Raw genomic sequence first — 14,978 nt, forward strand, 5'->3', positions numbered from 1 at the left:
CGTGGGAGTCACTCCGCCCCAACATACCGTTATCGTCCCTGTCGGGTGGAAACCTCATATATGTCCTCAATGGATACTTTTCAGGATTCAATGCAAAAATGGCAAAACTAGCAGATCGACAAGCTCGAAACACGATGCTTCGCCCCATGTTTCGAGCTTGCGGATCTGCTACTTTTGATGCTTTTGTGTGGCGTAAAAGTGACACTATAGTGGTAACGTTTTTAATGACTAAATGTAATTTTGTTCAATCTGTATGGTAGAGTATGTTAATACAATCTGTATGATAGAGTATACAATGTAACTTATATATACTGGGATGGTTGTATTTGGTCTCCCTGCTCTTATATTAGGACATTTAGATCATGTCAAAGGTCATGGCTCGCCTAGACACAGCTAGGATCTGACACGAATTTTGATCTGATTCAATGTATCCCCTGATCAAGCAGGCCGGCTCTATTACGTCAATGGTACGAAAGGAATCCAGCACTACAATAAATCGGGTTCAAATCCAGGGTATAAGAGGAAAGTTACATTCATTTACAACAAAACACCAACAATATGGAGATAAGAGGTTTCTACCCTGACAACTACAGCGGTACACTGTGAGGCACAGAGAGACGAGACTTTGAGGCAGAACGCGTACAACTCCTGCGAATCAATTAGACTTGAGGCTTTGGTTAACCGCAGTCCTGCTGAAAACACAGCAGCCAGCCCGGACCATTTAAGATTTGCATTTATAAAAGTGAGGCCCGCACTCATCGCCATGCCGTTCACAGCTCAGCTTACCATCGATCTCTGAGTGTACCCAGGGGGTCTGAAGAAAGGAAAACAAACCTAAAGCGGTGCGATGCACCTTGAGGAGCACGTAGCTTACACAATCAAAATGCACTAGTTATTTATCACTAGTTATTTATAATTGTGGCAATAGGCTCAATGACCTGGGCGACGTCTTGTCCGTGATGTTGGAGTCTACTTTCATTATCTCTTAATCCATCAGTAATATAACTCCACGTTGCTATTAAAGCCTTAATCTCAAAGATGGCCCCATTAGCACTTCCAACCGGAGGCCAAATGAATTTCAGAGTCAGCGCTATATAGGAACGCCAGAGATCATCATCTAAATATAATCCAGAGACATACAGTACACACGCACACACTCCAAACACACGTTCAACATAGAGGGTAATGAGAAGATTAATCTGCCAAGCAGCTGCATGCTGGAAGCCTAGATGAGATTGTCTTTTATTTACATATTCTATTTAAACGCTGATGCCTTATTTTTTCTCTCTCTTTGTGTCTTGGTGAGTCCTTAGCTCATATAGAGTACCAAAGTCTGACGTCAATATCGGTAGAGGGTGCAAGAACGGTGTTTGAAAAATAAACATGTCATCCATATTACACTCATATGGATATGAAGAACCAACTGACTGAGAGAAAACGCTATTGTTACTGCTACTGAATTTGTTACATTTTCGCTAGAAGCAGACTGTATCATATATGGGTCACTGACGGTCATAAACCATACAGAGACACCTCCCTGACAATAACGCAGAGACAGCTTGTTTATTTTTGGACCACAATGCTTATAGACGATTTTAAGATGAGCCCATGTTATTCTCCATAGAGAAATGACTTCCGTGAACCAGGGAAATCGAGGGGATGAGAGAGTGACGTCAGTACTTCGGCGGTCTATGTAAACATTTTGTATGACAACAGGGGTTTATGAAATGTTGCTGTTGTTGGTTTGCTGTTTCCCATTTCCATGTCTCGCACAGATGGTGATCACCAGTGGTCACTGCTTTTAGCCTGGTTAATAAACCAGACCGAATCAGCCGTTGGCAAAAAATAATTTGCCTGCCAGCGGATTAGGGTCTGGCGAGGCTCAGTAGCACGCCTCTTTCCTACAACCGAGAACAGGTCGGGCCAATCGGGACACGGTATGCAATATGGGCGGGCTTTGGTACAGTGACGTTCAATGCTTGAGACCTTTGACTGACAGTAGCTCTGACCAATTGCGTCAAAGAGAAAATGTTTGAACCCGCCCCCCGGGAAATGAAATCCAAGTGGAGCCAGCCCAGACTAATATACCGCGACAGTGTTGTGTGATATTAGTCTGGCTTATTAGCCAGGCTACACTGCTTTAGCCTTCCTATTAAATTAACCTTTACAGTAGGCTAATTACGAGTAGGGGTTCAGTTGGAGCATTCGTGTTCATGTGTGATTTAATATAGTCTCTAATTTTATTGTTAACTTTGTGATAAATTACTCATAATAAAGACTATATTCTTATATTCTGCATTGTCCAATAACGATTATATATTTTAATAATACGTCTGTGGTCTGTCTATGTATCTTAAGCCTCTGGTCACGCATGTTTATCCCACAATTTATCCCCTGGTTGGACCTAGCGCGTGGAAGGAACACGTTATTCCAACCAGTTCCTTTCCCCTCCACCAGGATTACTGCATGTTTTTGTGATGGTACCTACTAGCATTTTTTTATTATAAATGTACACCCTACTTGATCATACAGCGTCACACAAAAGCATGAAAGTAGCAGATCCAACAAGCTTGAAGCGCAACATGTTTTCATGCTTGTAGTGTAGATCTGCTAATTTTGAAGTTTTAATTTTTATTTGAAGTAACAGTTTTGGACAAATGAGGTTTCCACCCGACAGAGGAAGCTCTAGGATGAACTTGGGACGGTGTAACGCCGAACGGGAGCATCGTGCAGGGACAAGGGTGAAAGAGGACTGTAGGCTGATGAACAGCCTCATTTCCAAACCACTGGCCGGCCTGCAGTTTTAATCTCATCTAAATGCTTTTATTAAAGACTTCTAATTGCCACACAGACTCTCTCGCTCTCACTCCCTTCAGGAGTGCCGCCAGCAGAACAAAAGCTGGACTTATTCACCCCGCAAAATGGACTAATCGTGTGCAAAAAGGCACACAAAAAAATAAGCTGTTTAAATCCACAGCGGAAACCACAAAGAAACCGACACTTCTCTGAAATAGAACAATAGAATATCAGTTCATCCGAAACAAAGAAAATACATATACAGTATCATTGCTGTTGGGCTCTCACCTCCATATTCTAACTTTTTGTGTTTATTTTTTCATAAAGAATGTCCTACTTGATGATACTGCAGTGTCACACAAAAGCATCACAAGTATCAGATCCACAAGCTGGAAGCCCGGCGTGGAGCGATGCTTTTTGAGCATCGCTACTTTCACTATTGTTTTAATTCTAATGCCGAAAAGGACATGTGAGCTTTCCACCCAACATTAATGGTTCATTTTAAAACCTTACAGCAACGATGGGGAAAGTCAAACTGCACTAAAGGTTATTCACACATCAACTCCACATGTAGTCGCCCATCTTCCACACAACACTTTCAAAACATTTCACACACCGACACCTCCGACTAACAATCGTTAGCTTAAGGAGCATGTCATAATCAAGATGCCTGCAGTGTGAGCGCACCTTTCATGTCCTCTGTCACTTGATTTCCTCTGTGTTACACCCGCCATATTTATTTTTCATACACATTAAAAGGGCCTCGTGTTTATTATTTCGCCCTGCCATCTCCCGTGCCGCCTCTCTCTCAACGAGGAAGCAAACGGGAGCTAGCTGCACTACTTAAAAAAACATAATGAGGAAACACGGCTCGGCAGGTACGATTGATCCCACTGTTTTTACAGTGCCGAGGATTATCAAAGTCTTATCTGACGATAATTATGCGCTGAGGTAGACGGAGCTGCTTTTATGTTATTACTTTGACTGGCGGCAGCGAAGGTGCGGGACAGAACGCATGTAGCGTGAAGGAGAGAGGGAGATGGTGTTGCGTGTGTGTGCATGCGTGTGCGTGTGTGTGTGCGTGTGTGTGTGTGTGCAGCTTACTGTGCACTCATGTGTTGGGTGGAAACCTCATATGTCCAAAACTTTTCAGGATCTGCTACTTTTGATGCTTTTGTGCAACATTGTAGTATGATCAAAATACTACAATTTTGCATTTGTACATCTTCTTGCATTTGTACATTTGTACATCATTTGTACATCTTCGGATGCTGTCACTGAGCTCAGTGAGCTGTCACGTGACTGTGCAGGGACCACAGAGGGTACGGGATCAGACTCTTGTAGATATGAAAATGTCAAAATCGATAAAATACATCTACAAGAGTCTTAATCTAAGGCTAACTTTGAAGGTGCTATTCCATGCTTCATCTTGTGGTGCCATCTTCTATTCCTCGCAAGCAGTAAAAACTTCACGACAAACTCAACAGCTTTGCATTAATGAAACCGGCAGGTGTTGTGCACCGAATATACTCAATCTACAAACGTTTAAGATCTGCAAAGTGATCCTACTATGAATACTGATTATGTCTATGTGACATTGTATAGGCCTACATAGACCTTACAATTATAATGAGTTAGGCTCTGCTATGTGGTCAGTCCATGAATGTGTTACTTTAAATTGTATCAAAAAGTCCAACATATATATATATATATATATATATATATATATACCTTTTTTGCTGGTGAAAGTTCTTACTTTATGTTGTGAAATATAAGCTTTTTGAATTGTTCTGTATTATGATTACACTTGAGGGCTGAATGTTGTTTGTATTGTTACGGCTGTAGGCCTATAGGTATGTGGGTCTGGGCTGTGTGTCTGTATTGGTGCGCGCAGCGCGCGCCCCATTGGCTATTCCCTCCCTGCAGATCCGTCAGTGCAGCCATTGGTGGGGAGTGTTCCCGACGTTGGTCGCCCGCTCCGCACCTCGCTCCTCCAGCCAGCTCCTACACCTGCGCCCACCTGACGGCATAAAGGCGTTCCGAGGACTGTATTCCCGGCCGCTGTCCAAGAGCTGATCTCCAGAGTGGAGTAGGCTGGTGACAGCACGCCCTCCGGTGCAGAGAGAGCATGCACGGAGTATAGAAACATCATTGCAAGAGTTGCATTAATCTGTCTACCGAGTGAACCCCGGTTATTGCTGTAACCATGCAGTCATTCTATATTCAGAGCACTGGGCCACGGAAGCCTGCTTTTTGTACACACTTAGGTAGCTTAAATTAGAGTAAGCAATAGTAGGGTACTATTGTCTCTTTATTTGTGTTTGTCAGGTTAGTGTCTATAAAATAAAAAAGGTTAGTTTTAGAATGCTTTTGTTTATTTCCCTGAGTTGCTCCGTGTGTCATCTATGTTTGTCAAAGCCAATGTAATTCATATTGAATACAAAATAGCATATATTGTTTTCCATTAATGTGTATGCCACAGAATAAGTAATAAACAACTTTGGCATTTTACCACCTTGCCTTATTTACAATAACCGTCCTAGACTCGGTGAGTCGTTACAGAATCGACACGGACAGGGGATGGTGTCGCACCTACGGACACTATACATGTGACACATCCGTTGTTTATTTACAGCATGCAACGCTGACGAAGGCTATACGCCAAAACGCATACGTTGTGTCTTAGAGTGCTGCTGGTATTCTCTTCTTAGAGATTTCTTGAAAAGTTAACTTTCCTCGACCACGCTGCCGCGCAACCGGTAAGAATGTTCAGAGAGACTGAGATGTATTGGAGTCGTGCAGGCTTCCTTGCTCTAGTGAAATATAAGCTTACCATAATCACAGAATCGTTAAGACAGTTACAGTTAGTACTCAATATAGATAAAATGCGATAAAAATAGTATTATAAAGCAGGTATTTCCGACCAAACAAACCGATTGGTTGAAATAGGCTCTCTACCCGTGCTTAAACCAGCATGATAGAACACCTAGCCCTGGGACTTCAGTGATGCTTGCGGAACTCGACTACGTCTCGTTCCTGAGCGCATCACCACCTTGCCAACAATCACGGTAAAGCACACCCTCTTGTGTAATATTGCTTAATTATATTATATTAAATACCAACTTCAATAGTACTGCTCAATCTAAAACATCTGCAACATGTCAAAAAGCATTGAGTCGGAAGCATTAGGGAATTAACTCTAAAACAAACGACATGCCATGGGATATTATTAGCATCAAATATAAATGGCAGACTACAGTATAGGCTACACAGAAACATAAAGCATTACAACAGAACCCTAATGGATGACAGCTCCATCAATAAGTGATACAAGTGACAAAAGAACAGACTCAACAGCACATTACAAGAGCAGACACCATGAAACAGCATTCTCCAAAGGAAACACAATTAACAGCCTTTCTCTGTGGAGAGAACACACCCATCATTTCAATAAATTGTTGCAGAAATCTCATATCTCCATATTTCAACTTTTATTAATTATTTTTTTATCGTAAACTAATGCCCTACTTGAACACAAAACATTTTAAACCCGAGCAGCATCGGAATTATATATGGCAGGGCTGCACAATTCCTCGAAAATAGTATTTTTCACAATTAATGTAACTTATTGGCTATTCATTGAAAACAGTTTGCGTCTTTCTCAGCATTACACAAGAAGTTACTAACCAGAACGTTGTACAAGCCTTCATTCCAATCCATCAGGTACACAGAGCCACTACACCAGAACGTTGTACAAGCCTTCGTTCCAATCCATCAGGTACACAGAGCCACTACACCAGTGGTTCACCAGAACGTTGTACAAGCCTTCATTCCAATCCATCAGGCACACAGAGCCACTACACCAGTGGTTCACCAGAACGTTGTACAAGCCTTCATTCCAATCCATCAGGCACACAGAGCCACTACACCAGTGGTTCACCAGAACGTTGTACAAGCCTTCATTCCAATCCATCAGGTACACAGAGCCACTACACCAGTGGTTCACCAGAACGTTGTACAAGCCTTCATTCCAATCCATCAGGCACACAGAGCCACTACACCAGTGGTTCACCAGAACGTTGTACAAGCCTTCATTCCAATCCATCAGGTACACAGAGCCACTACACCAGTGGTTCACCAGAACGTTGTACAAGCCTTCATTCCAATCCATCAGGCACACAGAGCCACCACACCAGTGGTTCACCAGAATGTTGTACAAGCCTTCATTCCAATCCATCAGGTACACAGAGCCACTACACCAGTGGTTCACCAGAACGTTGTACAAGCCTTCATTCCAATCCATCAGGCACACAGAGCCACTACACCAGTGGTTCACCAGAACGTTGTACAAGCCTTCATTCCAATCCATCAGGTACACAGAGCCACTACACCAGTGGTTCACCAGAACGTTGTACAAGCCTTCATTCCAATCCATCAGGCACACAGAGCCACTACACCAGTGGTTCGCCAGAACGTTGTACAAGCCTTCATTCCAATCCATCAGGTACACAGAGCCACTACACCAGTGGTTCACCAGAACGTTGTACAAGCCTTCATTCCAATCCATCAGGTACACAGAGCCACTACACCAGTGGTTCACCAGAACGTTGTACAAGCCTTCATTCCAATCCATCAGGCACACAGAGCCACTACACCAGTGGTTCACCAGAACGTTGTACAAGCCTTCATTCCAATCCATCAGGCACACAGAGCCACTACACCAGTGGTTCACCAGAACGTTGTACAAGCCTTCATTCCAATCCATCAGGCACACAGAGCCACTACACCAGTGGTTCACCAGAACGTTGTACAAGCCTTCATTCCAATCCATCAGGTACACAGAGCCACTACACCAGTGGTTCACCAGAACGTTGTACAAGCCTTCATTCCAATCCATCAGGTACACAGAGCCACTACACCAGTGGTTCACCAGAACGTTGTACAAGCCTTCATTCCAATCCATCAGGCACACAGAGCCACTACACCAGTGGTTCACCAGAACGTTGTACAAGCCTTCATTCCAATCCATCAGGCACACAGAGCCACTACACCAGTGGTTCACCAGAACGTTGTACAAGCCTTCATTCCAATCCATCAGGCACACAGAGCCACTACACCAGTGGTTCACCAGAACGTTGTACAAGCCTTCATTCCAATACATCAGGCACACAGAGCCACTACACCAGTGGTTCACCAGAACGTTGTACAAGCCTTCATTCCAATCCATCAGGCACACAGAGCCACTACACCAGTGGTTCACAAACGTTTTAGCTCAAGAACCAAATGAGAAATGAGACGTTTGCCCAGGACCAGGACCCAAACTAGTGAAAATAGCAGATCTACAAGAACACAACATGTCTCTTCGTGCCACGTTGCAAATAGTAAGTACTACTAGGGCAGTCGCCACAAAGTTGTCCTAACATTGTCAACGGCCCACAAATGGGTCCTGACGCAGTGCTTGGGAACCAGTGCACTATTCCATCACAGAAGCCCTCACGGCTACTACATGCTCAAAGCTATGGCGCTGGTATAGAGCAATGAGCAACAAATGAACCACTTAAACATCTGGGCATGTCATAAATAGGTGAGCAACATTGCCGTGACATTTGCCTGACGTAGCTAGCCTCTAGGCTACAGGCTTCAGGTATTATTCATCAACATTCACATAGCACCGCTGCGCCAACATATGCTGACTAGCTTGCATAGGCTGACTTAACACACCCTTAACACACACTTAACACACATTGCATTGCAGCACTCACTTGCCATGCTCAAGGGCACCTCTCGCCGTTGAAGCATGCTGCTGACGGCGTACCTGCCTTGAAATGTCCAGATGCAACTCATCTTTGGTTCGTAGAAAAACGGCAAACATGTACTTTTTTGTGCTCAGTTGTCCGTCCGTCCGTCCGTCCGTCCGTCCGTCCGTCCGTCCATCCATCCAACCATCCATCCATCCATCCATCCATCCATCCAATGAAGCAAAAACAAAAAGCCACAAGAAATATCTTCAAAACAATTTAAGAATGTACATCGTCGTAATAATCAATAGCTGGAGAGAATGTGCACCACACTTCATTAATTGTATTTACGCTGACTTTGGACCAATGCACTTTTCAGCTGAATTAATTTGATCAATACTAGGCTATACCTAAACAGAAACCCCCCACACACACAAAAAGAAAGAAAGAAAGAAAAAAATAATGATCTCAGCTTTCCCCACCTGCCCGACAACAATATATATATATATATATATATATATATATATGTATATATATATATATATATATATATATTGCTGTCGGGCAGAAACCTCTTGTGTCCATATTTTAACTTTTTGTCTTCTTTCACAAATTGATGCCCTGCTCCATACTGCAGCACAAACAAAAGTAGCAAATGATGTACATACTCGAAATGCAGCACGAAGATCGAGCTTACAAGTAGATCCGCTACTTTTGAAACTTTTGAATTTTAATCATAATCACATCAGTTTTGGACATGTGAGGTTTCCAGTCCCGACAGAGGGCGATATATAAACTAGGTGCAGTTCATTAGCACAGCTGAATAGAAGAACCCACGTACGCATCGGGGCTGCCTACTGTGATACCACACCAATCAATCAAGAACCGCAGGCTTTACTGTACTCACTCACTCACTCACCGTCCTCCAATCCATTATAATATAGCGCAATGTCACGGCTCGGTAAGACAAGCAGGATCGGTACGTACTGTCGGTGGCCGTTATCAACATGCTTGATGTCAATGTGAGCTGAGCTAATGGATGGAGAAAGGACAGAAATGGAGGTTTAGTCTCTGATTAGTGGGGAGGGGGGTGGGGGGGCGGGCGGGGGCTTCTGGTTTGCTTCACAGGAATCCAGCTGTACTGTACATAGAGTCTATAGTTCATTGGTTCTCAAAGTTGGGTCAGGACATGCCCACAGTAGTATAAACGAGTGCTCCTGCAGCAACACATTTCCATAATCCTTTTTAGAGTCCCCCACCTGCAGACACAGGTCCCCACCATACATTTGGGAGTCCCCACCATGAGTTTAAGCTTTCCCAAAAAGATGCATGCTGTGACAGTATATCGTCTCTGTTGGGTGAAAGCTATATATAAAATACACAATTATGTCCAAAACAGTTATTTTTCAGGATTGTTTGAGGTGGCAGATCTGCTGACATTGTTATGTTTGTACCAGTATTGCCCAGCTGAAACCATTTGGTGTTTCTGGGGCTGAGTTGGCCCGTGGACACACTGACACTCTTGGACTTGTGAAGACTACATGATCCCCGGACAGCAACGACATCGAAGCCTTGCATCGCCATGTTCATATGTTACTTTTTTCATATTTGAATGCCCTACTTCAGCGTCAGAAAATGGTTGGTGGAAAAGTAGGAATAGGGCAATTCCCTCTATATTGGGTTTTATAGTGGTTTTAACCAATACAAATTATGAAGTGCCCGAGAGAACAAATAATCACTACACTGATTCCATTGGAACACAGGATTAGTTTCCCCCTCCATTTCCTGAAAAGGAACAGTTTTGGACATAATGAGTTTGAGTTTTTCCCACCCGGCAGACAAGATGACATGCATATGACTGCCACCACGATTACACATTTGAGTGTGTACATGTATGTACGTGTATGTATGTACAAAATATGCATATACTGTAGGTAGGCCTACATACTGAATATGGGGGGGGGGGGAGAATAGATGCTAGGCAGGGAGCAGGGGGGGGGGGGGGGGGGGGGGGGGGGCATGAGACTCACCAGTCGTGGACGAGATGTTGACGTCGATGCTGATCTCGGGGATGCCGCCGCCCCGCAGCGCCGCCACGCAGGTGTACGTGCCGAAGTCGGTGAACTTGAGGTCGATGATGTCCAGGTTGGTGGTGCCGGGCGAGATGTCGGGGTCCGTCTGCGTGATCACCATGCGCTCCGAGCTGCGCAGCGCGCGCCCGTTCTTCAGCCAGCTGAACGTCAGCTCCTCGGGCGGGGTGGCCTCCACCTTGGAGAAAAGGGAGGGAGGGAAAACCCGGTGGTGTAAATTAAAGCAGTGACTTTCAACCATTTTCATATTCACGTCCATTATTTATGCAGCATTTGATCAAAATAAGAATTGTTCTACATTCTCAAATTGTGTAGACGTTTTGTAAATTAAGTAATTCAGGTGTTTAACAATAATGTAACTCTTGAGAGTGTAACGTGAAAACAGATGGACCCGTAAGGGTCAATTTGGTTTCATTTTACACTCAAGAGTTAAAGATCAATTAAGGGTCCATATGGTCACCAACTCTTTATCATTTAGCTGGGGACCACCTGGAACGCCTTCAGGGACCACTGGTGGTCCCCGGACCACTGGTTGAAAACCACTGGTGTAAAGTAACTAAGTATATTTAGTACTCAAGTACTGTACTTATATACTGTACACTATACAAAAAAAGAATACTTTTACTTATGCTCCACTGAAGGCAAATATCGTACTTTTACTCCACTAAGCGTATTTGAAAACGTTCGGCCCCACATACAGATTTAGGCCATTTTAGGCCATCTGAAAATAGCCGATCTACAACCTCTTTGCGCCGCATTGTGAGCTTGTAGATCGGCTATTTTCACTAGTTTGGGTCCCGCGGGCAAACGTCAAATCTCTCTTTTGGGGCTCGGGTTAAGACGTTTGGGAACCGCTGACTTACCTGACAGGATATCTTGACCTCGCGTCCGATCTGGATGTTGTCGTCGTTGTGGTAGGGGTCTGGAGTGATCCAAAAACGACCCTTTTTCAACGCTGTGTGCCAAAAAGACAGAAAAATGATTTGGTTACACAACAACAAAGTGCTGACAGGCAGCAGAGAGGGAGGGCGCAGTCAGTCAGTGTCATCTGGGGTGAGAAGACACGTGCAGTGGAGGTTGACTTTGAAAACTGAAACTAATTTGACATCGGCTCTTTGAACACGTAGGGATACCACAGCCCTGATCTCAATCACGCACAAACAAACTCAAACGCACGCGCACACACGGACACACGCGGACACAAGCAGGCACGCACGCACGCACGCACGCACGCACGCACGCACGCACGCACGCACGCACGCATGCACACACGCAGGCAGGCACGCACGCACCATGGAATTGGAGAGATAGCTAACAACATTCAACCATTGCTAATCCAATTTGTTTTGGGGGTTTTTTTCTTCGTTTTTTTGGGGGGGAAACTCCTTCTCCTCTGAATGAAAAACCAAAAAGCAGAAGATTTCATTATGATGCAGAGGCTGCATTGGTTCCAAACCCCAGCGCCCACTGTTTCACATTCATTCATCTCCCAGAAAAAATAAAAACGGTGCCATCCACATAAATCTTTTCATCTTGCAATTCTATAGTGACATTATGATATTCGTTTGTTAACCCATTGATGCCTGGTGCAACCTATACGTTGTTCTACCCTTGATGCCGGCACTCTCTCTGTGTCTCATCAGCTATTGTTATAATTTAGCTATTGAAAAATAGCAGATCTACAAGTTCATAGCGCGCCACCGAGTGGCGCGCTATGAACTTGTAGGTCTGCTATTTTTGAAAAAACATAACTATTTAAAAAAATAATGAATCAAAATTTGATGGGTTTTCAGAAACCTTAGGTCAGGCCCTAGAAGGCGTTCCCAGATTCAGCCTCAGGTATCAATGGGTTAAGACGGAAAACAAAACCAAAACCTGGCATGTCAGATTTAAAGCACAGAGAAATTGGATGTCGTTGTTGCCGTCAGGCAGAATCCTCTGATCTCTATTATTATATAATTTTTGTTTTGTTTTTCATAAACACCGTACTTGATCATATTACAGCATCACACAAAAGCATCAAAAGTAGCAGATCACGTTGTGTTTCCAGCTTGTAGATTGTTGAATTTGAAGTCTGAAAAGTATGTGCATTTCAATTAAAGTACCAATGGGTTGGTTTATCGATTTAAAGTTATCGCTGAGATTGTTATTGTTTTACTTTCATGTTTGTCTTTGACTATGCAGTATAGAGATGCTTGGGTTGTAAATACATTTTGAAAAAGTGTGATAATTACCAGTGAATACTTTGCATTGGGAACAGGGGAGTGGGAGTTGACACTTCATCCATTTTCATTCATTCAAGTACAGTTGGGTGCCACCGATATTGTCCCTTATCATTTGACCCATTTAGGCCTGACCTCAAAATTTTAAAAAATCCTTCTAAATCCTCCAGTTTTCTGAAATAAATATTTTCACGATTTTTCAAAAATAGCAGACCTACAAGCTTGTAGATCTGCTATTTTTCAATAGCTAAATTATAACAATGTTTAAAACACCAAAAGGGGTTCCCGCCCAAAATGGGTTAACTGTCCTTTTGCGCAGATCACGCAAACCTCAGCAAAAAGAAAAGGACAATATCGATGGCCTCCAACTGTAAGTCACAGTTTTGGACATATGAGGTTTCCACCCGACAGACAGAGCTAGGAGCTACAGCAGTGCTACACGCGCCTCCCCTCCGGCGTGATGTGACGTCTCTGAGTTTCTATTTTTGCCGCGTGTCAAACCCGACGTGACGGAATGGTGACTTCTGCCGTCAGTCCCTCAACTCAGCGCTCATTCCTACACTCTCTCTCTCCGGTGGCGGCCACGGTGTGTCGACATCCGGTGCGAGTGTTGGCATGGCAACTGCAGCGGCGGTGATGTGTCACAGTGTGAGTATGGTATAGAGTGATTGAAGATCGGGCAAAATGACTTCTTCAGCAAGTACTCTGTCATTGTGTCCAATCTGTAGTAAAAGGCCTGTATGTACAAAGTACAAAAGTATTGACATCAATGTACCGTACCAAACTAAAAGTACTCAGTTTGTACCTTATTGAAAATGTCCAATCTACAAGCTCACAACGCTTCGCAACAACCTTGCCAGTTTGTAGAAGTATACAAATAAAGCGTATGCTGGTTAATGTATGATTTTTAAATATGAATGTAAAAATCGACTAGAGTTTTCAAATAATTGTAGTGGAAGTGAAAAAGGTTCACTCAAGTAAAGACAACATTGTACAGTCATACTTACAGTAGTTACAGTACATGCCAGTGCCATGCACTGTCCAAAATGTCGATCTATAAGATCACAGCAATGTGCCTTTGTAAGATCAGCAATATTAGGCTTTAGGTTTTTTATTGTAAAATTGTAAAATTTCCTATCCTAAAATGTTTGTCAGTAAAGTAAGTAAGTAAATAGAGAGAGAGTGTGTGTGTGTGTGTGTGTGTGTGTGTGTGTGTGTGTGTGTGTGTGTGTGTGTGTGTGTGTGTGTGTGTGTGTGTGTGTGTGTGTGTGTGTGTGTGTGTGTCTGTGTGTGTGTGTGTGTGTCGTGTGTGTGTGTGTGTGTGCGTGTGCGTATGATACACCCTGCAACCTGCATGTAAAAGGAGATATTAACCACAAGCCACGATTCTTTGTTTCTCTGTGGATCTCACTCCTTTAAGACTGTGTGTGTAAACATGGTGATGTTCAATTTCCCCCCAGAGAGGAAATCATAATATGTCCATCGCCATATTGTGCATAATATCGTCACTGTCGGGCAGAAACCTAACATCTCCCTTTTTATTTTATTTTTTATTTTTTGTACAGTGGTGCAAAAAACTACAGTATACTGCAATATAGCAATACTCTGTTACAAGTAAAAGTCCACAATTTGAATGTTTTCAAAGAATCTTTTGAAAATAATCTAAATGTATGTACAGTATATAGGGCTGAAGTGGTTAATTAATGTATGTAGAAGGGAGTTCCAGCCGCGCCTCTAGCCTATAGCAGGCCAATCTGGTGCATCTCAGGAGCAGGACATATATATGCGAACAAGAAGGCACTGGAGCAGCTCAGACGATTTAGGCCCTTATTTTATTTGTAACAGGGTGCAGGTAAAAAGCGACAACGTTTCGATGTGTCAATTACATCTTCGTCAGGTCATAGCCCGAGGGGGCAACACAGTAAGGCTTAAGTACACACATGGTGCAGGGGGCAGGCCCTTGGTTAACCAATGTCACACAGCCAGCAATCATTAGTTCATACATCATTTTCACGTGGAACCTAACAGTGAGGGGTATCCAGATAAAAGTTAAAGTGCATTGAGACTATAAATATACAGACTATAAATACACAGGTGTAGAAAGAATAGTAGAAAAATAGAACATATTTGGT

At 43.4% G+C, this 14,978-nt stretch overlaps 1 protein-coding gene across 3 annotated transcripts in view; it reads right to left on the bottom strand.

Moving 5' to 3' along the window:
* LOC306940377 (MAM domain-containing glycosylphosphatidylinositol anchor protein 2) overlaps positions 1–14,978 on the bottom strand; it is a 388,778-nt gene that overhangs the window by 158,730 nt on the left and 215,070 nt on the right. For all 3 annotated transcript variants that reach the window (XM_079525427.1, XM_079525425.1, XM_079525426.1), the window contains exons 7-8: positions 11,488–11,579; positions 10,565–10,802 (exon numbers count right to left, since the gene is read on the bottom strand). In XM_079525427.1, coding sequence (XP_079381553.1) covers positions 10,565–10,802; positions 11,488–11,579 — 330 coding nt within the window. The remainder of the gene's footprint in view (positions 1–10,564; positions 10,803–11,487; positions 11,580–14,978) is intronic.

The sequence above is a fragment of the Electrona antarctica genome (assembly GCF_951216825.1).
Source record: "Electrona antarctica genome assembly, chromosome: 17".
In the NCBI taxonomy this organism is placed as follows: Eukaryota; Metazoa; Chordata; class Actinopteri; order Myctophiformes; family Myctophidae; genus Electrona; species Electrona antarctica.